The sequence below is a fragment of the Oryctolagus cuniculus genome, chromosome 13 (assembly GCF_964237555.1).
Source record: "Oryctolagus cuniculus chromosome 13, mOryCun1.1, whole genome shotgun sequence".
Taxonomy (NCBI): domain Eukaryota; kingdom Metazoa; phylum Chordata; class Mammalia; order Lagomorpha; family Leporidae; genus Oryctolagus; species Oryctolagus cuniculus.
Window position 1 is genome coordinate 77,160,202 of NC_091444.1, and position 25,587 is coordinate 77,185,788.

The 25,587-nt window shown below is 49.0% G+C and overlaps 1 protein-coding gene across 5 annotated transcripts in view; it reads right to left on the reverse strand.

Moving 5' to 3' along the window:
• Window positions 1-12,935, reverse strand: part of PFKFB3 (6-phosphofructo-2-kinase/fructose-2,6-biphosphatase 3) — a 43,402-nt gene extending 30,467 nt beyond the window's left edge. For 2 of the 5 annotated variants that reach the window (XM_070055782.1, XM_070055783.1), the window contains exon 1: window positions 9,798-11,446. In XM_070055782.1, coding sequence (XP_069911883.1) covers window positions 9,798-9,831 — 34 coding nt within the window. In that variant the 5' untranslated portion in view covers window positions 9,832-11,446. Of the gene's footprint in view, window positions 1-9,797; window positions 11,447-12,519 lie in introns of those variants that run through there. The other 3 variants (XM_051821585.2, XM_051821584.2, XM_051821586.2) reach the window with 2 other exon arrangements.
• Between the last annotated feature and the right edge of the window lie 12,652 nt (window positions 12,936-25,587).

Here is a 25,587-nt window from a genome sequence, read left to right on the forward strand (position 1 = left end):
AGATTTTACATTCTTCTCAGCAGTACATGGAAGCTTCTCTAGGATTGACCACATACTAGGCCATAAAGCAAGTCTCAGCAAATTCAAAAGAATTAGAATCATACCATGCAGCTTCTCAGACCATAAAGGAATGAAGTTGGAAATTAGCAACTCAGGAATCCCTAGAGCATACGCAAACACATGGAGATTGAACAACATGCTCCTGAATGAACAATGGGTCATAGAAGAAATCAAAAGAGAAATCAAAAACTTTCTGGAAGTAAATGAGGATAACAGCACAACATACCAAAACTTATGGGACGCAGCAAAAGCAGTGTTAAGAGGAAAGTTTATATCAATAGGTGCCTACATCAAGAAATTGGAAAGGCACCAAATAGATGAGCTTTCAATTCACCTCAAGGATCTAGAAAACCTACAGCAAACCAGACCCAAATCTAGTAGGAGAAGAGAAATAATTAAAATCAGAGAAGAAATCAACAGGATTGAATCAAGAAAAACATTACAAAAAATCAGCCAAACGAGGAGCTGGTTTTTTGAAAAAATAAACAAAATTGACACCCCATTGGCCCAACTAACTAAAAAAAGAAGAGAAAAGACCCAAATCAATAAAATCAGAGATGAAAAAGGAAACGTGAGCCGGCGCCGTGGCTCAATAGGCTAATCCTCCACCTTGCGGCGCCGGCACACCGGGTTCTAGTCCCGGTTGGGGCGCCAGATTCTGTCCCGGTTGCCCCTCCTCCAGGCCAGCTCTCTGCTATGGCCAGGGAGTGCAGTGGAGGATGGCCCAGGTGCTTGGGCCCTGCACCCCATGGGAGACCAGGAAAAGCACCTGGCTCCTGGCTCCTGCCAGGATCAGCGCGGTGCGCCGGCTGCAGCGGCGGCCATTGGAGGGTGAACCAGCGGCAAAGGAAGACCTTTCTCTCTCTGTCTCTCTCTCTCACTGTCCACTCTGCCTGTCAAAAAAAAAAAAAAAAAAAAAAAAAAAAAAAAAAAAAAAGGAAACGTAACAACAGACACAACAAATAAAAAGAATCATCAGAAATTACTACAAGGACTTGTATGCCAGCAAACAGGGAAACCTATCAGAAATGGATAGATTCCTGGACACATGCAACCTGCCTAAATTGAACCAGGAAGACATCAAAAACCTAAACAGACCCATAACTGAGACAGAAATTGAAACAGTAATAAAGGCCCTCCCAACAAAGAAAAGCCCAGGACCAGATGGATTCACTGCTGAATTCTACCAGACATTTGAAGAAGAACTAACTCCAATTCTTCTCAAACTATTCAGAACAATCGAAGAAGAGGGAATCCTCCCAAATTCTTTCTATGAAGCCAGCATCACCTTAATTCCTAAGCCAGAAAAAGATGCAGCACTGAAAGAGAATTACAGACCAATATCCCTGATGAACATAGATGCAAAAATCCTCAATAAAATTCTCGCCAATAGAATGCAACAACACATCAGAAAGATCATCCACCCAGACCAAGTGGGATTTATCCCTGGTATGCAGGGATGGTTTAATGTGCGCAAGACAATCAATGTGATACACCACATTAACAGACTGCAGAAGAAAAACCATATGATTATCTCAATAGATGCCGAGAAAGCATTTGATAAAATACAACACCCGTTCATGATGAAAACTCTAAGCAAACTGGGTTTGGAAGGAACATTCCTCAATACAATCAAAGCAATCTATGAAAAACCCACAGCCAACATCCTATTGAATGGGGAAAAGTTGGAAGCATTTCCACTGAGATCTGGGACCAGACAGGGATGTCCACTCTCACCACTGCTATTCAATATAGTTCTGGAGGTTCTAGCCAGAGCTATTAGGCAAGAAAAAGAAATTAAAGGGATACAAATTGGGAAGGAAGAACTCAAACTATCCCTCTTTGCAGATGACATGATTCTTTATTTAGGGGACCCAAAGAACTCTACTAAGAGACTATTGGAACTCATAGAAGAGTTTGGAAAAGTAGCAGGGTATAAAATCAATGCACAAAAATCAACAGCCTTTGTATACACAGACAATGCCATGGCTGAGGAAGAACTTCTAAGATCAATCCCATTCACAATAGCTACAAAAACAATCAGATACCTTGGAATAAACTTAACCAAGGACGTTAAAGATCTCTACGATGAAAATTACAAAACCTTAAAGAAAGAAATAGAAGAGGATACCAAGAAATGGAAAAATCTTCCATGCTCATGGATTGGAAGAATCAATATCATCAAAATGTCCATTCTCCCAAAAGCAATTTATAAATTCAATGCAATACCAATCAAGATACCGAAGACCTTCTTCTCAGATCTGGAAAAATTGGTGCTGAAATTTATATGGAGGCACAAGAGACCTCGAATAGCTAAAGCAATCTTGTACAACAAAAACAAAGCTGGAGGCATCACAATACCAGATTTCAGGACATACTACAGGGCAGTTGTAATCAAAACAGCATGGTACTGGTACAGAAACAGATGGATAGACCAATGGAACAGAATTGAAATACCAGAAATCAACCCAAACATCTACAGCCAACTTATATTTGATCAAGGATCTAAAACTAATTCCTGGAGCAAGGACAGTCTATTCAATAAATGGTGCTGGGAAAATTGGATTTCCACGTGCAGAATCATGAAGCAAGACCCCTACCTTACACCTTACACAAAAATCCACTCAACATGGATTAAAGACCTAAATCTACGACCTGACACCATCAAGTTACTAGAGAACATTGGAGAAACCCTTCAAGATATTGGCACAGGCAAAGAGTTTCTGGAAAAGACCCAGGAGGCTCAGGCAGTCAAAGCCAAAATTAACTATTGGGATTGCATCAAATTGAGAAGTTTCTGTACGGCAAAAGAAACAGTCAGGAGAGTGAAGAGACAACCATCAGAATGGGAAAAAATATTTGCAAACTATGCAACAGATAAAGGGTTAATAACCAGAATCTACAAAGAGATCAAGAAACTCCACAAAAACAAAACCAACAACCCACTTAAGAGATGGGCCAAGGACCTCAATAGACATTTTTCAAAAGAGGAAATCCAAATGGCCAACAGGCACATGAAAAAACGTTCAAGGTCATTAGCAATCAGGGAAATGCAAATCAAAACCACAATGAGGTTTCACCTCACCCCGGTTAGAATGGCTCACATTCAGAAATCTACCAACAACAGATGCTGGCGAGGATGTGGGGAAAAAGGGACACTAACCCACTGTTGGTGGGAATGCAAACTTTTCAAGCCACTATGGAAGTCAGTCTGGAGATTCCTCAGAAACCTGAAGATAACCCTACCGTTCGACCCAGCCATCCCACTCCTTGGAATTTACCCAAAGGAATTTAAATTGGCAAACAAAAAAGCGGTCTGCACCCTAATGTTTATTGCAGCTCAATTCACAATAGCTAAGACCTGGAACCAACCTAAATGCCCATCAACGGTAGACTGGATAAAGAAATTATGGGATATGTACTCTTTAGAATACTATACCGCAGTAAGAAACAACGAAATCCAGTCATTTGCAACAAAATGGAGGAATCTGGAACACATCATGCTGAGTGAAATAAGCCAGTCCCAAAGGGACAAATACCATATGTTCTCCCTGATCGGTGACAACTGACTGAACACCAAAAAGGAAACCTGTTGAAGTGGAATGGACACTATGGGAAACGGTGACTTGATCAGCATAGCCCTGACTGTTAATGAACAACTTAATACATTATCCCTCTTAGTAGTTTTTTTGTCTGTTCTACTTAATATGACTGGTTTAATTCTGTAATTAATACACAGTTATTCTTAAGTGTTGAAATTTAACTGAAATGTGATCCCTGTTAAACATAAGAGTAGGAATAAGAGAGGGAAGAGATATATAATTTGGGACATGCTCAAGCTGACTTGCCCCAAATGGTAGAGTTAGAAACATACCAGGGGACTCCAATTTAATCCCATCAAGGTGGCATGTACCAATGCCATCTCACTAGTCCAAGTGATCAATTTCAGTTCACAATTGATCATAATGAAAGGACTAAGAGTCAAAGGGAGCACATAAGCAAGTCTAGTACCTGCTAACACTAACCGATAGAATAAATAAAGGGGAGAGTGATCCAACATGGGAAGTGAGATACTCAGCAGACTCATAGAATGGCAGATGTCCTAAATAGCACTCTGGCCTCAGAATCAGCCCTAAAGGCATTCGGATCTGGCTGAAAAGCCCATGAGAGTATTTCAGGCATGGAAAGCCAAGACACTCTGGCAAAAGATCTCTGTGAGTGAGATCTCAGTGGAAAAAACAGGTCTTCAAAGAAGGAGGTACCTTTCTCTGAAGGGAGGAGAGAACCTCCACTTTGACTATGACCTTGTCTAAACAAGATAAGAGTCGGAGAACTCAAGGGGCTTCCATAGCCTTGGAAACTCATGACTGGAGCATAGGGGGATTGCTGATGCCATAGACAGGAGTGTCAATTGGTAAAGTCAACAACAGGAGTCACTGTGCACTTACTCCTCATGTAGGATCTCTGTCCTTAATGTGCTGTGCATTGAGATTTAATGCTATAACGAGTACTCAAACAATATATTTCACTTTGTGTTTCTATGGGGGTGCAAACTGTTGAAATCTTTACTTAATGCATACTAAACTGATCCTCTGTAAAAAAAAAAAAAAAGAAAAAAGAAAAAGAAAAGAAAAGAAACTATCAACTCCCAACTTGACTCTCACTGGGATTAAACATGACAATAGGTCTGATCTGATTTCATCATAATTTAAAAAAAATCATCTATTATTTTTCACTTTATGTTTCTGTGTGGGAGCAAACTGTTGAAATCCTTACTTAAGGTATACTAAGCTGATCTTCTGTATATTAAGATAATCGAAAATGAATCTTGATGTGAATGGAAGGGGAGAGGGAGTGGGAAAGGGGAGGGTTGTGGGTGGGAGGGACGGTATGGGGGGGAAGCCATAGTAATCCATTATTCATACTTTGGAAACTTATATTCATTAAATAAAAGTTAAAAAAAAATAATAAAAAGTAAAAAAAAAAAAAGAAATAGTAATTACCCCGATTTACACATTGTATACATGTGCTGAGTTAGTACACTGTAGTCCATAAATACATACAACTATCATGTGTCAATTAGAAATAAATGGGGGGGGGGCAGTTAGGATGCCTGTATCCCACAGCAGAGTACCCAAGTTCAATACCCAGTTCTGGCTCCCAATTCCAGCTCTTGCTAATGTGGACCCTGGAAATCGGCAATGATGGCTCAAGTCATTGGGTTCCTGCCACTCATTCCCAGCTCCCAGCTACTGCACCTGCTCTCAGGCCTCTGCAGGTTTTTGGAAGTGAACCGCCCTATAGGAGCCTGTGCACACTCTCTCTCCCTCTTTCTCCAAATAAATAATAAACGTAGATGAGATCTAAGGAAATAACATTTTCACTAGGGGATCACCAGTCACGTGGCAGAAGTTATTGAGCACAGACCTCCCTCCAACAATAAACTTCAAAGAATTTCGTCAGAATTCTTTCATTCCTCATCCCAAGCCCCCCCACCCCCCACAACATTTTATAATCCAATGGGTCCTCGGCCCCCTAGTGGCCAGAGCCCCACAATGACCCCTTGCAGCTCAACCTCACTTTAGGCTACCCTTGGCAAGTGCAGTCTGGAAGCCAAATTCCTGACCCGACACAGAAAACCCTACACCCAGTAGGCGACCCACAGTAGAAATGCTCCTCTCCTGGGGGTGTAATGAAGGGACCCCAACACCAGGGAAGATGATGGCAACAGGAGAGCAGAGTAGGTTCCAATCGCAGTACACAAACCGAGGCAGCAGGTAGCAGAGGGCCGTGGGAGTTGGGCCCTGGACCTGCCAGGATTCAGAGGGAACCCAAGCACCAGCTTCCTAGCCTCCACACAGGAGGTCTCCACGGCCTTCCTCAAAGAGATTTTTATAAAGAAGGCGATTGGTTTTACCAGATCAAAGCAGGTCGGGGGATGCAGAACACTGGTTCTCTCCAGGGGACGGGTAAATCCCGGTATCCCTGAGAGTCTCAGCCCCTTCCCCGACCGCCACCTTCTGCTGCCAGGCTGATGGATGCCAGGGAGCCAGCCGTGCCAGGCACTAAGCCCCAGGCAGAGGTTGGCACCACCAGAGATGCTGTGGCCTCTGAGTACCCTCCTGGCGTCCACCACTCAACCACGATCCCATGTTCCTCAGAGGTTTCTGTAAGATACCACCAGGGACCGGGATCTCCCCCGGATTCTCAGAAAGCAGCCACAAGCAGCCTGTTCAGGAAACAGAAGGCCTGAGACTCTGGCGACTCCTGCATCCTAGTGACAAGCACGCTCACAGGCCAAGGGCCATGTGCCAAGTCCAGCCCGGGCGGTGCTGCCCCACGCTCTCGGGCTGTCGCGGTCAGCCCAGCTGTGCTCATCACATCCCAGGCACAGGCTGCACGGCTTGCAGGGGAAGCTTTGGAAGCCATAACACCCGATCTAGGCCAATGTCAGATTTGGACAGAGGCTCTGACGCACGGATGAGCCTCCGCAGGCAAGCGCCAGGGTGCAGAGGAAGCAGAGCTGCTATCCTGTGCACAGCTGAGGGGAAGAGGCCCCTGTCTAAGGCTGGACCCCCAGCAGAGGTCCCCAACTGAGGTCCATTGCCAAACACCACCGTAATTCTATGTTTGCCTCCTAACCCTGCAGGCTCAGGGGGTTCCGGTTCCTTGCTAGTATCTGTGCACCATTTGTAACCTGGGTGACAAGGGGGAGGAAGCAAGGCCATCAGGGGATCAGGAGATGCTCAGGGGGCTGCAGAAAGCCCTTGGCTGCCCTCCTCGGCTTCCAGCAGCCCTGCAACTAATGCATTCCTAGAAAACAGCAGCTTGCCACGCCCGCAGGGGGGCAGCAGGGATCATCATCGCCTTAGTGAAGCAAACAAGCACCAAGGGCTCTCATGCCCCAGGGACAAGCAGACAGCTGGCTCCTCCGAGCCACCTAGACACACACAGAGACAGACCATCAGACACACACACAGCTGCACTCACACATGGGACCAGGTCAAGGCAGCCGAGACAGAAGATAGAAGCCACCTGATGTCCCAAATCCGAGATTACAATCCATCCACTAATCACAAGAACAAATCTTCTGCCAGTAACACTTCGGGAACAAAAAATAATAAAATAAAATAATACTAACAAACAAATCCAAAAAGACACAACAGAGTGAACGCTACAAGGCAGAAGTTTGGGCTGAATTTCAAGCCCTGCTAAACCATCACTCCTTATTCCTTAGCTTCATGCCTAAGATTCAAAGACGTGGCAAGAGCCTGCCCAGGGTGGCTGCCACCGTCCCTCCTCCCGGGCACTCCCGGCTCTCAGGAGGCAACCACAGTCCTTCTGACTAAATCTTTTGAGTCTCATTCTCCCTCAACCCTCCCTGCTTTTTTTTTTTTTTTTTTTTTTAACTCACAGCACAACTCAATTCAATGGCCCTGTCGCTGCCTGAAGGGAGACCTTGGGTTTCTTCCTGCCTTCTTTCTCGATACTTCTGCCATCAAGAGATACAGCTGTGTACCACTCTCATCCTCCTTCCTGTCTTCCTCAAGAGCGCAGTGATCGCGGAATAAACACCGTGTTTCACACAAGCTGTTCGGAGGAGCGCCTGCACATGTCATGCAACGCAGCTGTCGAACTTCTTCTGACAAAACAAGTTTTTCAAGTGTAGCTATGCTGAGATGTCAGTGTTAGACGTCAATTTGAGGATGCCTAGGGGAGCACACAGATGTTCACTATGCTACAGGGGAAGGAAGCCATCATTTAAAAACCACTGGCTGGGTTAACAGAATGCACACCCTGATTTGCCATCAGGGTGGGGCAGGCTCAGGCTCAGGCTATAAGGCTGCTGCATGGTTAAGGCTCTGACCACTGGAAGTCACCAAGTACCAGGAGCGAACCCTCAACTTTAAGAAGTCATCATGTTCATTGACTTGGCCATTTGTCACACTTGCTGGGTGCTGGGTGAGCTGGGGGATGGCTGGATGAATCGGGGTCAGTGTCAGAGTACCTTGGAGCTAAGACTGGGCTGTTCACAAGCCAGTCGTACCATTTTACTGCTACTGAACACAAACTGGCTACTTGTTCCAGTCCCCCTGCAGGTCATCAAACCAAACCAGGTTAGCTGGTGAGCACGTGAGCTGCAGGCAATGTTGACTGAGGTTGCCGATTAGGGAAAGAATCAGCCAGACGGACGAGTTACACCCCACCATCTGGACGGGGCTGGTCTGTGTCACAGCTGGGTTGGGAGGCTGGCACCCAGGGTTCCAACTCCAGCTCTCCTGCCTAGATTAAGTGACTGCCCTCTCTGATAAGGACATCTGCCCTCATCCACCCCACGGATGCCCTGAACTTATTCTCAGAAGACAGACAGTGGTTGGGAAGACCCTCGGCTCTGGCTTCTGTACCTCCTGCGAGCTTCCTTCTACTCAGAGGCTCCGTGTGATGCTAGCCTCAAAACACAAGATGCAAACTCACGTCTTCTTTTCTACAAGTCGGTGAGCTGGGCTTCATTCACAGAAAGATGAGTCTCCAGAAGGGATCCATCCCCATAGCTGCCGAAGGGAACCAAGGCTGTGCTGGTCTACAGTAACCACCTCAAAGCACTACCACCAGATGAGGACAAAACTCTGCAGCCACATGAGCACCCTATGGGTTTAACATGCCGGAGACCAGAAGGCAGGCAACATGAGCACACAGAGAGATGTGGGACAACTGGTTGTGGGCAACCAGATATAAACCACTCTCCCGGCATCAGTGGTGTCCTCAAGTTGACCTAATATGAAGACTCGCATCTCAATGAGTTAGCCTCGATGGAGGATTTCCAACAGTGGGAAGAATGCATCTAATTGACACTTCTTTCCATATCTCTTCTGCACTATTTGATAGTTACCATGCACAGGCATTACTTTGCATGCATATTTTAACTAACATCAAACCAATCTCAGGCCTAATGAATGGCCTTTGTAGCCGCAGAGTTCTAACCGGCAACACGCAGTGGTACAGGGGATATTTTAATGATCACTGACAGATTTAGGAGGCAATACAACAGCACAGTGTGATGCAGGGCAGGGAGGGGTCACACTGCAAAAGCAGCACGTGGTGGATCAGGACTCAGCTGAGGTCTTCCTCGCATGGAACCCTGCAAGCGCTCTCTCCTCAATGAGGGGCTCTCCACCAGCAGCCAAACCCAAGGCGCTTCTAAAATGTAAGATGCACGTAGTGACCAGGCTTGAGGCTCCAGTAGGAGTTCTTTTTCACTATGCCCCTCGCCTAGCCCCTCCCAACTGAGTCTAACGTGCAACCCAGGCTGAGAATCACCGGCTATGAACTTCAGGGGCAAGACAGGCATCTCCTAGGGCATCCGTGCATCTCCTTAAAGCAGAATACCAGGCAGGTGGCCCATTTCCAAGATGAGAATCTTTCTGTCTTTATCTGAGTACCACATGGACCTCTGATCCCACTATTCTAGATCCTGAGCAAAGATAAATTAGCAGCTTGTCTCATTCCACTGTAGGTATGAAAAACCCTTGGTACCTTCAGGTGCTGTCTCTGCTCCCTGTTGAAGACAGCCCTGTAATGACCCGGATGAATATCCACTTTGCTGCGCTGATGATGGCAACGTTTTATTTAAGGCTTACTAAGTGCCAGGCACTGTCTCTCAGCCCCATTAGATAAACAGTAATGCAACCCACACGACAGACAAGGATGCTGAAGTTCTCGGTGCATAAATAACTCACCCCAACAAGTAGGGACCCAAACACAGAGCCACATGATTTTTTTTTTTGTGATGATAAAGGAGAATCAGAAGGAAGGGTCGGTCCCCCTGCCAATCAAGAGCTTAACTTCGCTTCAGGTAAGCTGATTCACAAATTCAGTTAGTCTCCCCTCCGTTCTGGTTTGTGTCTGACAGGAGGTGCAGGCTTTGCAGCTGGACAAGAAACTTAATCCATCGACTGTAGGCATAACTCTCCCCTCAACTCCTCCCCCCCGCCCCAGGTCTGAAGGCTTCCGACAGGGGATTTTTTTTTTTTTTTTTTTGACAGGCAGAGTGGACAGTGAGAGAGACAGAGAGAAAGGTCTTCCTTTGCCGTTGGTTCACCCTCCAATGGCCGCCACGGCTGGCGCACTGCTGCCGGCGCATCGCGCTGATCCGAAGCCAGGAGCCAGGTGCTTCTTCTAGTCTCCCATGCGGGTGCAGGGCCCGAGCACTTGGGCCATCCTCCACTGCACTCCCTGGCCACAGCAGAGAGCTGGCCTGGAAGAGGGGCAACCGGGACAGAATCCGGCGCCCCGACCGGGACTAGAACCGGTGTGCCGGTGCTGTAGGTGGAGGATTAGCCTATTGAGCCATGGCGCCGGCATCCGACAGGGATTCTTAGGCAAATTTCTCATCCGAGTGTGCAACGTGCAGTCTGATGGAGTCTAATGGATGGGTTTTTCTCAAGCCTGGAGGAGGATGCATGGCCGCACCCTGGCTTCTCTGAGAAATCACTAGGAGCTAAGGCGGTGCAAACAGCAACCTCGGGAGAGAAACAAGCCAGTGTGTGTAAGGGCACACATACCATCCCAAGTATTTACAGACATAAAAATCCAGTCCTTGCTTTGTGCCACCCACTGAGGTTTACCAAGCGCCCAACGGATAACACTTGTTTTATTCAAAACCGAAAGGGGGGGGGGTGTTCCCCCTCTGGCCTTGGCCACATCTCCCCCTGGAACCCTGGAGTGGGGTGCATCCCCCACCACCCACAGGTTACATAGGAAGACCCTGGGCAGCTCCGGTTTAGCGAGCACGTTTCGAAGGGCCAGATCCGCGGCAGACCTGCCGAGCCCCAGCCCTCGGCTTCTGCGCCAAGAAGGCTGAGAAGCAGAGGTCTCCTGCGCACTTGCCCTCAAACCTCCGGGTCCAGGAGGACCTCGGCCCAGGGCGCACCCCAGGCAGGCGCAGGGCTCACTTCCCCTGCACCGGTCCTGGCATGGGAAGGGCGGTGATTCAGGCTGGCAGAAGCCCAGCGCGGGCTGTCACGTTCCGCGGTGGCGCTCCTAAAAAACGTGGCAGTGGAGACGCCCGGCCAGCACCTGGAGCTCAGGTGCCCTCAGATGACCGGAAGCCGTCTCCAGGGTTTGCACCTGGATTTGACAGTCCCCTCTGCGGCTACGGCCCGGCCTGGGCAAAATGACCACCTGCTAACTGGCCCTCGGCCACACGATGGTACTCTGGACACCTCCTGGCCAGTCCAACCGTCCTTTCCGGAGGCTGCAGGCGGCAGCTGGCGGTGGAGAACCAGGGAGGCCTCTCGAGAGCGCATCGGGGTGACAGGAGCGGCGGCGGGAGGCGCCCGCACATTCCGAGCCCCGGGGGACGCGTGCACGCGTGACCTCCCACCAACCCGCGGTCACCGCCGCGCGCCCGTCCCTCAACCAAGCGCCACGGAGACCCCAGGGATTGTGATGTCGCCCCTTAGCCCCCGCCGCTTAGGGCGCCCCGCAGTCTCCGGAGCAGAGAGGGAAGAGATGGACATCGACAGGGAAAAGAGAAGTGAAAAGAGAGAATATCGAGAAATATACTCGCACAGGGGCGCACGGAGAAAGAGTTAAGGGGGAGAAATGCGAGCACGAAGAAAAAGCAGACAGGAGACATGTTTAGAAAGGGGGCAGATGGAAATCGGAGGGAGGCAGGAGACGGCGGACGCCGGAGACCCGAGAGAGGCGGAGGCGCAGACGGCCGCGCCCCTTGGCCGCAGTCGCGCCGCCGGTGCCCGGGGCGGGGCGCGCGGCCCGGCCTCCCCGGAGGCGCACGCTTTCCGCCGCGTCCGTGTTCGCTGCCCAGGCTCGGCGAGTGCGGTGACTGTTACTCGCCACCGCCGGAGAATTAGGCAGGCTGCCCGCAGCTTGCCTTGACTGAGGAGGGAAAGTGTGCCACCCACCACTCAGCCTTCCCCAAACCCGGGGGACAATCAGGCGCGGTGTGGAGCCCAGTCGAAGCAGGGTCTCACTTTATTGTAAAAGGGAGGTGTATATATAGCTGAGGTACAGAGTGGATGGTACAGAGCAGATGAGCGGATGCGGGCAAGGGGGGGTAGTGATGCAAAAGGGTCTTAGCCACTCCTATTATACCACCTTAATGATCCTTAGGCAGAAGCGCCCAGGGGCTGGGGTGTTTGTTACCAGCGATTTGAAACTTAAAGTCAGGTTTTCAAATTCGAGGCAGGCTCAGAAAGTTCCTCTAAGCCTCTCCGGATTCAGCGTCCCCACAGGCCAGCTCCCCGGTTCCGGGGCCATAGCGCCCCCGCCGCCCGACCCGGGAGCCGCAGCCAGCCGCCGCCCCCGCGCCGCCGCCCGGGCCGGCACGAACGCGCCTCCCGCAGCGGGGCATCCGCACAAAGCGGCCCCACACAATGGCCCAGCCCTGCACGCGGCGGCGCGGACTTGCAATTCCTGCTCCCGCGCGATCGCACTCACATCTGGGCAACGAGGGCCGGTAGTCGATGCACCCAGATCTGCACCCGGCTCTGCGTCAACTCCAAGGGCATCTTCGCAGCTGAGCCCGGCGGCCCACCACCCCCAGGAGGAGAATCCGACGTGGGGACGAGAGTGGCCGCCAACCCCCGGAACAAAGAAGAGGGGGATGCGTGCGCCGGCGTGCGGCCAGCCGCTCGCTGAGCTGCTGCTGCTGCTTCTGCTGCTGCTTGGGGAAACGTGCTTTGTGCTCAAGTCCCGGGCGCTGGCCCGCCACGAGTGCTCCGCTGATCGCGGCGAAGGGCGCGGGCTGCAGGCTGCTCGCACGGCCGGTGCGTCTGTGCCAGAAAGCCCCGGGATGCTCGGGCGCAGTGACAGCCACGCTCCCGCTCGCCTGCTCTCCAGCTCTGCCGGGACGCCCCACTCACTGCCCGGCCTTTTAAGAGTCGCGGCGCACGTCAGCCTCGGGGCGGGCCGCATTCTTCCCGTCCCAGCCCCTTTTCCAGTGGGGAGGAGGCTGCGCTGGCCAGAGGGCGGCTTGTGGGTGCCCCCTGCGGGCGGGAGACGACAGCGCGCACCGCTTCTGCAACCCAGCCCCGGCGCTGGAGAACGCCCAACCCTGCCTGACCTCTCACTCCAGTTACCCCATCCTGAGGACAGCTTCCTCCATTAATTCTGACCCCTCATCTCTGCTGTGCTAGGGGAGAGCAGGGGCGCGGCGCCATCCTGTGTAGTCTGCGGACCCTCGCGACCGAATCCCCTGGGATGCTGGTTAACACGAATCCCGCTGATGCGGCCTTTTTCTACCTGTGCGGTCTCAGTACTCCGCATTCCTACAGCGCGCTTCGGGGCAGCCAGAGCTGCTTCCTGATCGTACCTGCGAGTCATCACCCACTACGATCCGTGCCATCCAAGGGGCAGGGGGCTTCTGGGGTTCTGCACACACCTACTGGCTGGGCAAGCCCACCGAGAGGCAGAATTCTTCCACCTTTCCTCTGAACTTCCAGAGACATTGTTGGTTCCAACTTAAGGGAGGAAGCAGGGACCGGTCTGCCCCATCTTAATTTCTTGTCCAAGGTCAGCTCTCAGGACACCAGGCAGCTGATGTTCCCAAGAGATCCCAGATGAGCTTTATTCGCACACCAGGCGCCTTCCCTGCCTGCCTGTCAATAGCCCTGGGTGTCCAAGACAAAGAGAGGGTTCTTCCCCAGTCACCTCCTGCCCCAGATAAGCAGTAGGCAAAGGGAAGTTAAGGTTAGGCCCCCTCCGCTGGGGATATCTAACCAGGGGAGGAGGATGAATTCACATTTGTTTTATTTTTGTGATAGCCGGCTAGAAACCCTTGCAACCTTTGCAGCCCTGGGGGGTAAATGAAGGTAGCAACCTCATGGAAGACATAATCTCTCCACTCCAAAACCCTTGTCAATGACGGGAATGCAGCTACAATCCAGGAATGTACTGGTTTAGCCTTCCTCCTGACTTTCTCCTCCTTGGGTAAATGGCCCCATCTTCACCCTAGACGGTCCCCTCCGGAGCTTCACCAACTGCCCTGTCCACCCACGGTGATGTACGTACAGCCAGAACTACCGGGGCAGATGGAGGACTTTTAGATACAGTCAGGCACCTGGGCCTTATCAAAAAGCTAAAAATACCTTCAAGACACTTGTGAACCCCCTTTGTTTTCTGTGAAGGAGTGAGGGGAGGGCTGGAGATTACAGAGGTCAAGGAAGCATTTCAGGGGTAAAGGAAGAAGGCCGGTTAGGGTTGGTCTGTGGGTGTCTGTCCCCTCCCCACCCAGCCCCCCGCTTCCCTTACACTGCACACAGACCACAGACAGCTCTCCAGGGGACTGACTCCCTGTGGACCTGCTGTAACCCGGGGTTAAGGCAGGGAAAGATCAAACTGCCACTCAGCCCATCTCACCCAGAACAATGGAGCTGTTTGGAAGGCAAGAGCAACAGAAAGGCTTTCATTGTGGACTGAGACAGGAGCAGGGCAGTTACTTAAAATGAGCCTCTGACATTTAGGAAGACCCACCAAGTGCCTGGCGAGGTGCTTACAGAGGTGAAATCACTGGGCTCGGCCCAGCCCTAGAGAAAGGACCTCGGAGGTGGTTTTTCTCCATGACGGCTGGCCAGTGTCCCTGAACCCTCTACCCATGGATCCCAAATGCAGCTGGAAGAGCAGCAACACACATGATCCCGTGCCAACTAGGAGCACTGAAAGTTGAAACCGTGCTAGTGCCAACCTCCTCCCGGGGGAGAGGATGAGCATGGTAACAAGCTGTGGCAGGCTGCAAGCAGTCCAAAGTTGCTAATTAGACACAAAATGTCATTATTCGTTCCTGTGAAAAATCCCACGTGTGAGAGTGAACGGAGACACCAAACAGTGAGACCAAACCCTCCACACCCACCCACCAACAAGGGGAGGGGAGGAGTGACTTTTTTAAAATATAAAATATTTGTAATTCACGTTGCCCAGTGTCACAAAAGGGCATTGAAAATCCAATTCATAATGTGCACACAGATGTTTATAGCAGTTTTATTCATAATTGTCAAAACACAGAAGCATGGGGCCGGCTCAACGGCGCAGCAGGTTAAGCCACTGACTGCAATGTTCCTCTCTGTTCATGTCCCGGCTGCTTCAGTTCCAATCTAGGTTCGCTGTGCTTGGGAAAGCAGTGGAAGATGGTCTCAGTGCTTGGGGCCCTGCACCCATGTGGGAAACCTGGAAGAAACTTCTGGCTCCTGGCTTCAGATGGGCCCAGCTCCAGCCACTGCAGCCATTTGGGGAGTGAACCAGTGAACAGAAGATCTCTCTCTCTCCTTTCTTTGTAATTCTTTCAAATAAATAAATCTTCTTCTAAAAGATTTACTTATTTATTTATTTGAGAGGCAGAGAGACCAGAGAGAGAGTGGCTAAAAAGATGTTAGCTAGCAAGGCATGAAAAGACATGAAGGATCTTTAAATGCATACAACTAACTCTGAAAAGGCTACATACTGTCTGATTACAACTATATGACACTCTGGGAGAGGGAAAACTCTGGAGATAATAATAGAAAGATGGGTGATTGGGGGAGGAAGGGAAGGATGAACAGGCAAAGCACAGAGGATTTTTAAGGCAGTGAAACAATTCTGTATGATGCTAACACCGTGTATTTGTGCAAAACCCAGAATGCACAACACCAAGGGGGGACCCTGTGGGGAGCAACTGGGAGCAACTCGGACTAGACTAAGTTACTGGAATTAAGACTTATTCTATGCATCTGCTCTCCCACAATATGGCGCTGGGAGAGGAGGAAACAGCTTCTACGCAGCTGCCTCCAGTTCAACCAATAAACTGTAGGACCTGCTCCTGATTGGAGGAGAGCAGCGTACTTGGCGTGTGGGTAGCAGAGTTGGGATTGGTGGAAGAGGACTATAAAGGAGGAGAGAGACAACATGCACCGGGAACATCTATCTGAAGGAACACCTGTGCAGCCCCCGAGAGAGCCGGCCGGCGGTGTGCCGCTCCCCCGCGGAAGTGGGGAAAGTGGCTAGGGGGAACCGCCCTTCCACGGAGGTGGAAGGGTCGGTAGCCAACCCGGGAAGAACCAGCAGCAAACCCGGGGAGGGCCGAGCAGACAAAAGGACAGCGCAGGGTCCTGTGTCGTTCCTCCACGAAGACGGGGAGCGACATAATGGTGCCGTGACTCGGATATGAAGCCTAGGCAGGGCTTAGTGTCGTTCCTCCACGAAGAGGGGGAGCGACAGGACCCTAATGTAAACTATGGACTCAGTAATTACGGTGATGGTGACGAAGTACTGATGTAAGTTCATCGAGTGTTAACAGACGCACCCATCTGGTGGGGAATGCTGACAGCAGGGGAGGCTGTGTTTGTGGCATGGGAGGGGGCAGGAGGTATGTGGAGCCCTGTACTTTCCTTTCCTGTAATTTTGCTGTGAGCCTAAAACTGCTCTAAAAAGTAGAGTCTATTTTTAAAACATTTAAGTGGTGTCACATCACAGTGGGTTAAGCTCCACTTAGGCCGGCATCATATATGATGCCCATTCAAGTCCTAGCTGCTGCTCCATTTCCAATCCAAGTTCCTGCTATTCCACCTAGGAAGGCAGTAGAAGATGGCCCAAGTGCTTGGGCCCCTGCTGCCCATGTGGGAGACCCAGATGGAGTTCCTGGTTCCTGACTCAGCCTGGCCCCAACTGTTGTGGCTATTTGGGGAGTGAACTAGCCAGCAGATGGAAGATCTTTCTCTCTCTCTCTCTCAAATAAATCTTCTTTTAAAACTCATTGTTGTTGAACGGATGTCATACATATCTTCTCCAATCAAGTGGACTTTAATTGTCTCATTATGGAGGGTATGAGGAGGGGCCGCTGTGCCTCAGTCTGGCTCCTGGTGAATCCACTCAAATTGTGCAACATAAGTGCCACCAAACCCTCCAGGAAATTTCCATTTCCCTCTGCCCAGTCCCTGTTACTCACCACCTGCGTGCCTTTCCTTCCTGAGCTTGTACACACACCTCTAACGTTGTTGATGTGTGGGACCAGCATCACACCTGGCCACTGCTCTGAGAGAGCTTTGTACTCTTTGTCAGCCTCCTCACCCGATTTGCATTCAAAGACATATTTGCCTTCAAAAGCACTATATTACATATTCAAAATACATGAGCTTTGTAAAAACCAGGTCCACTGTAGTCTAGCTCACAGTATCATAGCAAAGTCAATTTCCTGGTCTAGGTTTGTTTTTTTTTTTTTTTTTTTTTGCTATAGTCACTTAAGATGTCACCATTGGCGGAAGCTGGGTGAAAGGTTCCTGGGACTCCATGTACTCTTTTGCAACTTCTTGTAAGTGTGCAGTCATTTCAAAATAACAAGTTAAATTTTTTTAACAAGTATCAGTGACAGTTCAGTTTGCTCAAATTCTGAAAAAAAAAAAAGAAAAGAAAAGAAAAGAAACAATGCATGGATTGTGTAGATTCTGGCTTTGAGTGAGGAAGGACCTGGGAAAAGACAGTCACGAATTCTGTGATGATTTGCCTGTGCTGACAACACCTTTGCTTCTTGCAAATGACACACACACAGCACATGGAATCTGCATAACCCCTACACCTGGAGGAAAACAGAATCAAGCTGTGGTTTTGTTTTGTTTTGTTTTGACAGGTAGAGTTATAGACAGTGAGACAGAGAGAGACAGAGAGAAAGGTCTTCCTTCCATTGGTTCACTCCCCAAATGGCCGCCACAGACAGCGCTGCCCCAATCCAAAGCCAGGAGCCAGGTGCTTCTTCCTGGTCTCCCATGTGGGTGCAGGGGCCCAAGCACTTGGGCCATCTTCCACTGCCCTCTCAGGCCACAGCAGAGAGCTGGACTGGAAGAGGAGCAGCCGGGACTAGAACCCGGCACCCATATGGGATGCCAGCACCACAGGTGGAGGATTAACCTAGTGATCCACGGTGCCGGCCCCTCAAGCTGTGTTTTAATTTGCAGGGTGATTCTGTTTGTTGGCTTTGTACAGTTCTCTGGGGGCTACAAATGGGTCTGTAGTCTTTATCACCAGTGTGCACACTTGATGTCAAAATAAAGAAGCTGAAGCCTTCGCACAGGGTTCAGTCAAGGACTCCTAGAGGTTCAAGCTGGACCTGCCTTTCCCCGAGGTGACAGGTGGCCCAGAGATGGGCAACCACTCAAGAAGTGCATGGACCTGCTTACACACAGGGTTCTCCTTGTGGTACCCAGAGCTCAGGAAATGCTCCCCGATAGCAGCCGTGTCTCTGACACCGCGAGGAGGAGGCTGCTGAAGCAATCTCAGTTATCCCGGGTGCAACCAGAGCCATGCCTGAAGACTATTACAGAGCAATAGCTCTCATGCCCACGAAGGTGATTTGTAATAAAGGGGGAAATATCCATCATTGGAATAAGAGGAGGGAACAAAGACAGACCTAGCGTTTGGTAAGAATACACCAGATGCAGGCCAAGGGTAAGTTCACATTGGGAAGCCAAGTTCACATATAGTTGTGAACTTTGCGTCCATCTCATCGCTCCTCAGTTTCACTGAAAGACAAGCTCTCTCATTGCGTTCTACATGCAACAAGTACTTGCTGGGAACTGGCTGTACCATGCAGCTATAAACTCAGCAAGATCTGATCTTTGTCAAAACTAAGAACTCGGAGCCTAGCACTGTGGTGTAGTGGGTAAAGCCACCGCCTGCAGTGCCGGCATCTCACACGGGCACCAGTTTGAGTCCCAGCTGCTCTACTTCTGATCCAGCTCTCTTTTATGGCCTGGGAAAGCAGTGCAAGATGGCCCAAGTCCTTGGACCTCTGCACCCATGTGCAAGACCTGGAATAAGCTCCTGACTCCTGGCTTCAGATCAGCACAGCTCTGGCCATTGCAGCCATCTGGGGAGTGAACCAGTGGATGGAAGACCTCTCTCTCTCTCTCTCTCTCTCTGCCTCTGCCTCTTTCTCGCTCTCTGTAACTCTGCCTTTCAAATAAAATAAATAAATCTTAAAAAAAAAAAACTAAGAACTCACTTCTGAATTCCTTCAGGTCTCTGCAATACACACACACACACACACACACACCCCTTACTTTTCTCCTAATAGTTAATGAAACTGAAGCCCAGCAATATTAAATTAATTATCTGTGATCACATAGCTGATAAGCCTAAGAATAAAAAAGACCTTCACTAGTTTGGTACTCTTGGCATTTCTCTCAATTAAATCACTTTGCAACTAGAATGTTCAATGTCTCTTTAAAGATGTATTTATTTGAAAGAGCAACACAGAGAAGAAGAGACAGAAAGAGACAGAGAGAAGAGAAAGATCTTCCATTCATGAGGTTACTCCCCAAATGGCTGCAATAGCCAGGTGTGGGCCAGGTTGAAACCAGGAGCCAGGAACTCCATCTGAGTCTCCCACATGGGTGGCAGGGCCCAAGCACTTGGACCACTCTCTGCTGCCTTCCAAGGGCATTAGCAGGGAGTGAAATCAGAAGCCAAGCAGCTAGGACTCAAACTGGTACTCCCCTATGGGATGCTGGCATTGCAAACAGTGACAACTACACCACAATGGCAGCCTCTTGGTTTTTTCTAATACAATGCTGACAACAACATTTTAGATCCGAGTGTTTTAGATGTGGTCTGTATAATGTGCAAATAAGAATCATCTTCAGAAACTATTACGAAGATAAGTAACTCAAAACCTACAAACGGTCCTGCAGTGTAAAATGCTTAACACGTGACAACAATGAGCTAGACCCTCAAAGACTTACACACTTGCGTGTTTCAGCAAAGTCACAGCAAAAGAGGCGCATGCCCAATTACTGCAGTTAAAGTGAATTTAACAAGATACAGCGACTTTATGAAATTAATCAGCATTTAAAAAAGAAAAAGATGTGGAGAAGGTTTTTGTCTTCTTATGTATAGTAGTTCTTCCTTATTGGTAGGGTACACGTTCCAAGACCCCCAGGAGATGCCTAAAGCCATGGCTAGAACAGAACCCTATACAATACATTATGTTTTCTTATACATACACATAGAGGATAAAAGTCAATTGATAAATTGGGGATTAACAATAATAAATAAAACTGGACAATTATAACAAAATACTGTAATACAAGTTACATGAATGTGGTCCTGTCTCAAAAAAAAATCTTATTTAATTTCACCTTCACACTTTAAGAAAGTACTTTATGGCTTCTCTTTAGCATGTCCAATTGCTAGCATCACTACTCTTATACTTTACAGCCATTATTAAGTAAAATAAGGGTTATTTGAACACAAGAACTGCAATACTGCAATAAAAAAAAGAGAGTATTCTCAAAGGTTCTTGGAAAAAATGAAATTAGAATATAAGTGTATACTGGTGCAGTTTTTCATAATACATATTTTCCACAAACTCTTTTGAAGAGCCCTCTACATATGAATTTCAAATTTTTTGCATGACAATAAACTTATATTTTAATTCCACTTTCCAAGAACGTTTTGAAGTTTATAGTTGACTTGATATCAAGATGACTACTGGCCGGCGCCGCGGCTCACTAGGCTAATCCTCCGCCTTGCGGCGCCAGCACTCCGGGTTCTAGTCCCGGTCGGGGCACCAGATTCTGTCCCAGTTGCCCCTCTTCCAGGCCAGCTCTCTGCTGTGGCCCGGGAGTGCAGTGGAGGATGGTCCAAGTACTTGGGCCCTGCACCCCATGGGAGACCAGGATAAGTACCTGGCTCCTGCCATCGGATCAGCACAGTGTGCTGGCCGCAGCGCTGGCCGTGGCGGCCATTGGAGGGTGAACCAATGGCAAAGGAAGACCTTTCTCTCTGTCTCTCTCTCTCACTGTCCACTCTGCCTGTCAAAAAAAAAAAAAAAAAAAAAAAAGATGACTACTAAGTGAATAATGGCAGGTAGCTTATAAAGCATGGAGATGCTGGACAAAGTAACGATTCATGTCCCAAGTGGGATGGAGAGACTGCCTCACGCTTCTCAGAACAGTGCACAACTTAAAACTTTGTTTCCAGAATGTTCTATTTAATTATTTCAGACCATGGTTGAGCATGGATAAATGAAACCACAGGTAGGGATCAGAGCTGTGGCACAGCAGGTTAATGCCCTGGCCTGAGGCTCCTCCGGCATCCTATATGGGCGCCAGTTCGAGTCCCAGCTGCTCCACTTCCGATCCAGCTCTCTGTAAAGCAGTAGAGGTTGGCCCAAGTCCTTGGGCCCCTGCACCCACATGGGAGACCCAGAAGAAGCTCCTGGCTCCTGGCTTTGGATCAGCACAGCTCTGGCCAGTGCAGCCAATTGGGGAATGAAGCATTGGATGAAAGACTTCTCTTTTTCTCTTTCTCTTTCTCTTTCTCTTTCTCTTTCTCTTTCTCTTTCTCTCCCTCCCTCCCTCTCTCTCTCTCTCTCTCTCTTTCTCTCTTTCTCTCTTTCTGTGTGTGTGTGTGTGTGTTTGTCTGTCTGTCTCTTTCAAGTAGATAAATAAACTTTCAAATGACTAATCTTGTGTGGGTTTCATGCCCTCCCCAAAATAACAGTGGATGGAAAGACAAAAAAGATATTTGAAAAATGAAGATATTACACATGCTACAGTCAGCACAGAACAGCTTACTGGATAAGGTGAAGAAGCTGCTAGAAAGAGTAGGAGAAAGCAAACCCACAATCCTTGAGATAACTCTCTCTCTTTCTCTCCACAGCCTGGCTCTGGCATCAGCTCTCAGTTTTTCCCATTGGGAACTCGCTCAGCATCCAACAGCATGGAACACAGGGAAGAAGGAGAAACCAAGAGCATTAGGACGTGACAACTCATTTCACATCAAGCAGGTGGACCCACCACTGTACGATATTAAGTTTCCTCAGCTAGGAAGTGGGGCTAAGAGCCACCTAATAGAGTTTTCATACCAAAAGGATTCTGCAGAGTACACAGTAGACTCAATATTGGCTGGCCAGGAGCTATGGCCAAGCCAAGCCGTCATCTCTCTACAGAATCCGGGTTTCTTCCTGAAGTCTCTGGAACCTTGGTGGCACCCAGACTGGAACATGGGGAGTTCTCTGATTCCTGTGCTCCTCGTTCCCGCCCAAGCCCACCCAACTCAGTTGAGTCAATTACGTATTTGGAAGGTTCCTCCTGCTGAGCAGTCACTGCACAACAGCCATCCTCCCTCGTTTCCCTTCACAGCACAAACTCAGTTTTCAGCTGCCGACCCACATGGACCAACTTTTCAGAGCTGTGAGTCAGATATGGATGAGAGGCTAACCTGGCCATGGAGAAGAGAGTGCCAAGTTCCAAATGGCCCCACCTGTGCTGGCCCTGGGGCCTTTCTCTGCGGCTGGAAGAGCTTCTGAACAAGGTACAGGAATGGGGGAGCACCTGTGACAGCAACGAGCCTATCACAATCCTTCTAAACCACATCCTTCTCCAGGGCTCTTGGGTGCCTTCTCTGCCAGCTCAGCCCTGAACCAACCACTATTCTGATTCTCCAGGTGACCTCAGATTGAACTTCTGGCTTCAGGCTGTTTGTTCCATTATTAACCAGTGTTACTGGCTAGAAAGCCGTTTCTTAAGCTGAGTCAAGTCTGACTTCCTGCAATTTCCCTTCTCGGTTCTCATTCTGTTGCTGGATACAGAATACGCCTGTGCCCCCTTCCAACAACAGATGTGCTCACCTTTGAACATCTGTAAGGAGTTCTCCTGTTCCCATTGTAACATTCCAGGAGCCCACTCCTGGCTTCCAGATCAGCAAAAATGCAATTTTCCCATGGCTCACAGCAAAGAGGCTACACTCCTAGAGGAAGGGTGAATTCATCTCTTGGTGTCAAAAGAGCCAGGTTCCAGGCAGAGGTCAATGTCGAATGACACTATTACACCTGTGGAAAATGCCCAAATAAGCCAGGCACTCAAAATAGCTACAACAAAAGGCAATTCTAGGGAACTTCGATCACCTAGGTCTGGATACTCAATCATTGTTCATCAGGCTTGTCTCAACTCGTTATCTTATCCAGTGGGAATGTAAAAATAGGAAACAGAGAGCGGTGTGGGGATGCGGACATGGCCTGAGTTTGGAGCCCAGACCCTGGTTCCAACCCCATATACCTAGGCTGGACACTTGTTCGTATGTCTGTTGGTGAGTCATCCAGGTGGCTGAACATCTCTTCCACTTCCTCAGTGGCAAAGACCAGTGGTTTCCATTGTTCTCCATGAAATACAAATAGAAACTTGAGAGTTAATTACTAAGCTGTCAGCAACGTACACACAGGGTCAGCTGTCCATCTCTGAATCACCAAAGCCTACCATTGTGTGCCACACAGGAAGAGTTCAATATAGGCTTGTGTGATGAAGGGACATTCATAGCTGCAAGGATTCAACTAATCAACAAAATAACCTTGAATAGGAACAAGTACTGGCTCACATCATGGTCTGGAAGTAGCTTCCAGAAATCCTCAAGAACCGCAGGGCTCTGAGTTAGCCATGCGCAGTGGCTCTCATCTGTAAAAGGAGGCTAACAGTGGCCTTGTCAACCTCAAAAGGTTATCAGGAGAATCCAATTAGATATGAATAAAAGTGTTCTCGGAAAAACTGTCCTCAAACCAATCAGCACATAAATTCTGAATTGTCCGACAGGTGCGGTCTGAACAGATTCCTTTTCATCTTGGGTATCTGTCATTTGGTATCCACCTTCTAGGTGCCACAGCAATTCAATGATATGCCCCTAAAACACACACACACACACACACAGGGAGGCAAAGGCGAAGAGTCAAGATCAAAACAACTGAGGCTCAGGGCCAGTGCTGTGGCGTAGCAGGTAGGGCCACCATCTGCAGTGCCGGCATCCCATATGGGCACCAGTTCGAGTCCCAACTGCTCCACTTCCCATCCATCTCTCTGCTATGGCCTGGGAAAGCAGTGGAAGATGGCCCATGTTCTTGGACCCCTGCGCCTGCATGGGAAGACCCCTGCACCCACATGGGAGACCTGGAAGAAGCCCCTGGCTTCTGGCTTCAGATCGGCTCAGCTCCAGCTGTTGCCACCAATTGGGAGTGAACCAGTGGATGGAAGACCTCTCTATCCTTCTCTCTCTGTGTAACTGACTTTCAAATAAATAAATAAAATCTTTAAAAAAAATCTAAAAACAAACAAACAAACAAACAAACTACTCTTAACCCAGGAAGAACAGAAACCAGAACTAGCCAGACCCCTGCCTACTGAGTATGGTAAAATGGGCCCTGGTGACATGCAGACTGCATTGAGAAAGAAAGGGACGGACGCTCTGTCGAAAGGCCTGCGTGTGCCTGCGGTACACATGTGTGCAGTGGAGCAACTCTGGGCTGGCAAACCACAGCTGGTCTCCTTCTCCTGCTCTGTGCCCCTTGTACCTCTTCTTTTCCCCAGAGGAAAAACATCCTAAAAATAGAGCTGAGTCAAACCCCTCAAGAAATGCAGATTTCAGAAAGCAATGCTAACTAGGTGCTTTAAACCTACCCCAGCTGGGCTATCTGAATGTTCAAATTAGAAAAGGGGACAGCCTGTAATCATTGGTGGGAAAAAAATCATATTCAGTTCTAAAAGACCACGTCTAAGGGGGAATCCCAGCAGATCATACATCTCCATAGAAAGGTGATTGGGATGTCTGAACCACCCAGAAACCATCCATGTGCAGAGAACAGCTAAAGAACTGGACATGAGGTAAAGATTATGTGATAAAATGACAGCTACTTACAAGGACAGTTGTCTTGCACTGTGCTGCTCCCATGAACAGAAACTGGACACTTTGAAGGTACAGGAGATGCTGTCCCAGTACAACAGACAGCAATGGGCCACAGGGATGGTGAGCACCTGCCCCATGAAGACTCCCAACAGCAGTCAGATGCCTATAGGTCAGAAACCTTATGGAAGGGTTCCCATGCAGTGGTAAATCAAATTAGCTGGCCTCTACTAGCCTTGCAAATGGGGGATCCTGTGATTCGGTGAGGGCCTGGGCCCCCATCTCAACTCTACCTCCCCTACCCTCCCCAACTCTGTGACTTTGCACAAAACACTTCTCTCCACTTCCAGGCTGGAGGATCTCACAGATTCTTTTCTGCTTCAATGTCTGTGAGCCTAGAACTCCAACATGAAGTGAATCTGGGTGTAAAACTGCTGATCTAGCATTTGGTCATACATCTGACCAAGCTGGGCAGTCAGGAGACACAGAGCCAGCAGAGGAGACACCCCTTTGACAGGTCGCTTGGAAAACACAATGCTCCTGAGCAATCTCTGCAGCCGGGGTTTCCTAAGTGTGACATGGTTTTCACACCAGACAGAAACAGATCTGTTTCAGTTACTAATCTTTTAATCAATAAATATATTTGTACAAATGTATTTATTTTTTTCTGTGGCAACTGCCATATTGCATTTTATGCTTCATAACAAAATACCCCAGGCTGGGTAACTTTATGAAGAACAGAGGTGATTATTTAGCCCTCAGCAAGGGCATGCATTTGGGGATGGCTGTCTTGCTGGCAGAGTCCTGGGGCAGCCCCAGGACATCACATACACGCCACGAGACAGGGAGCTCCCATGTGTGTATGCGCATGTTTTC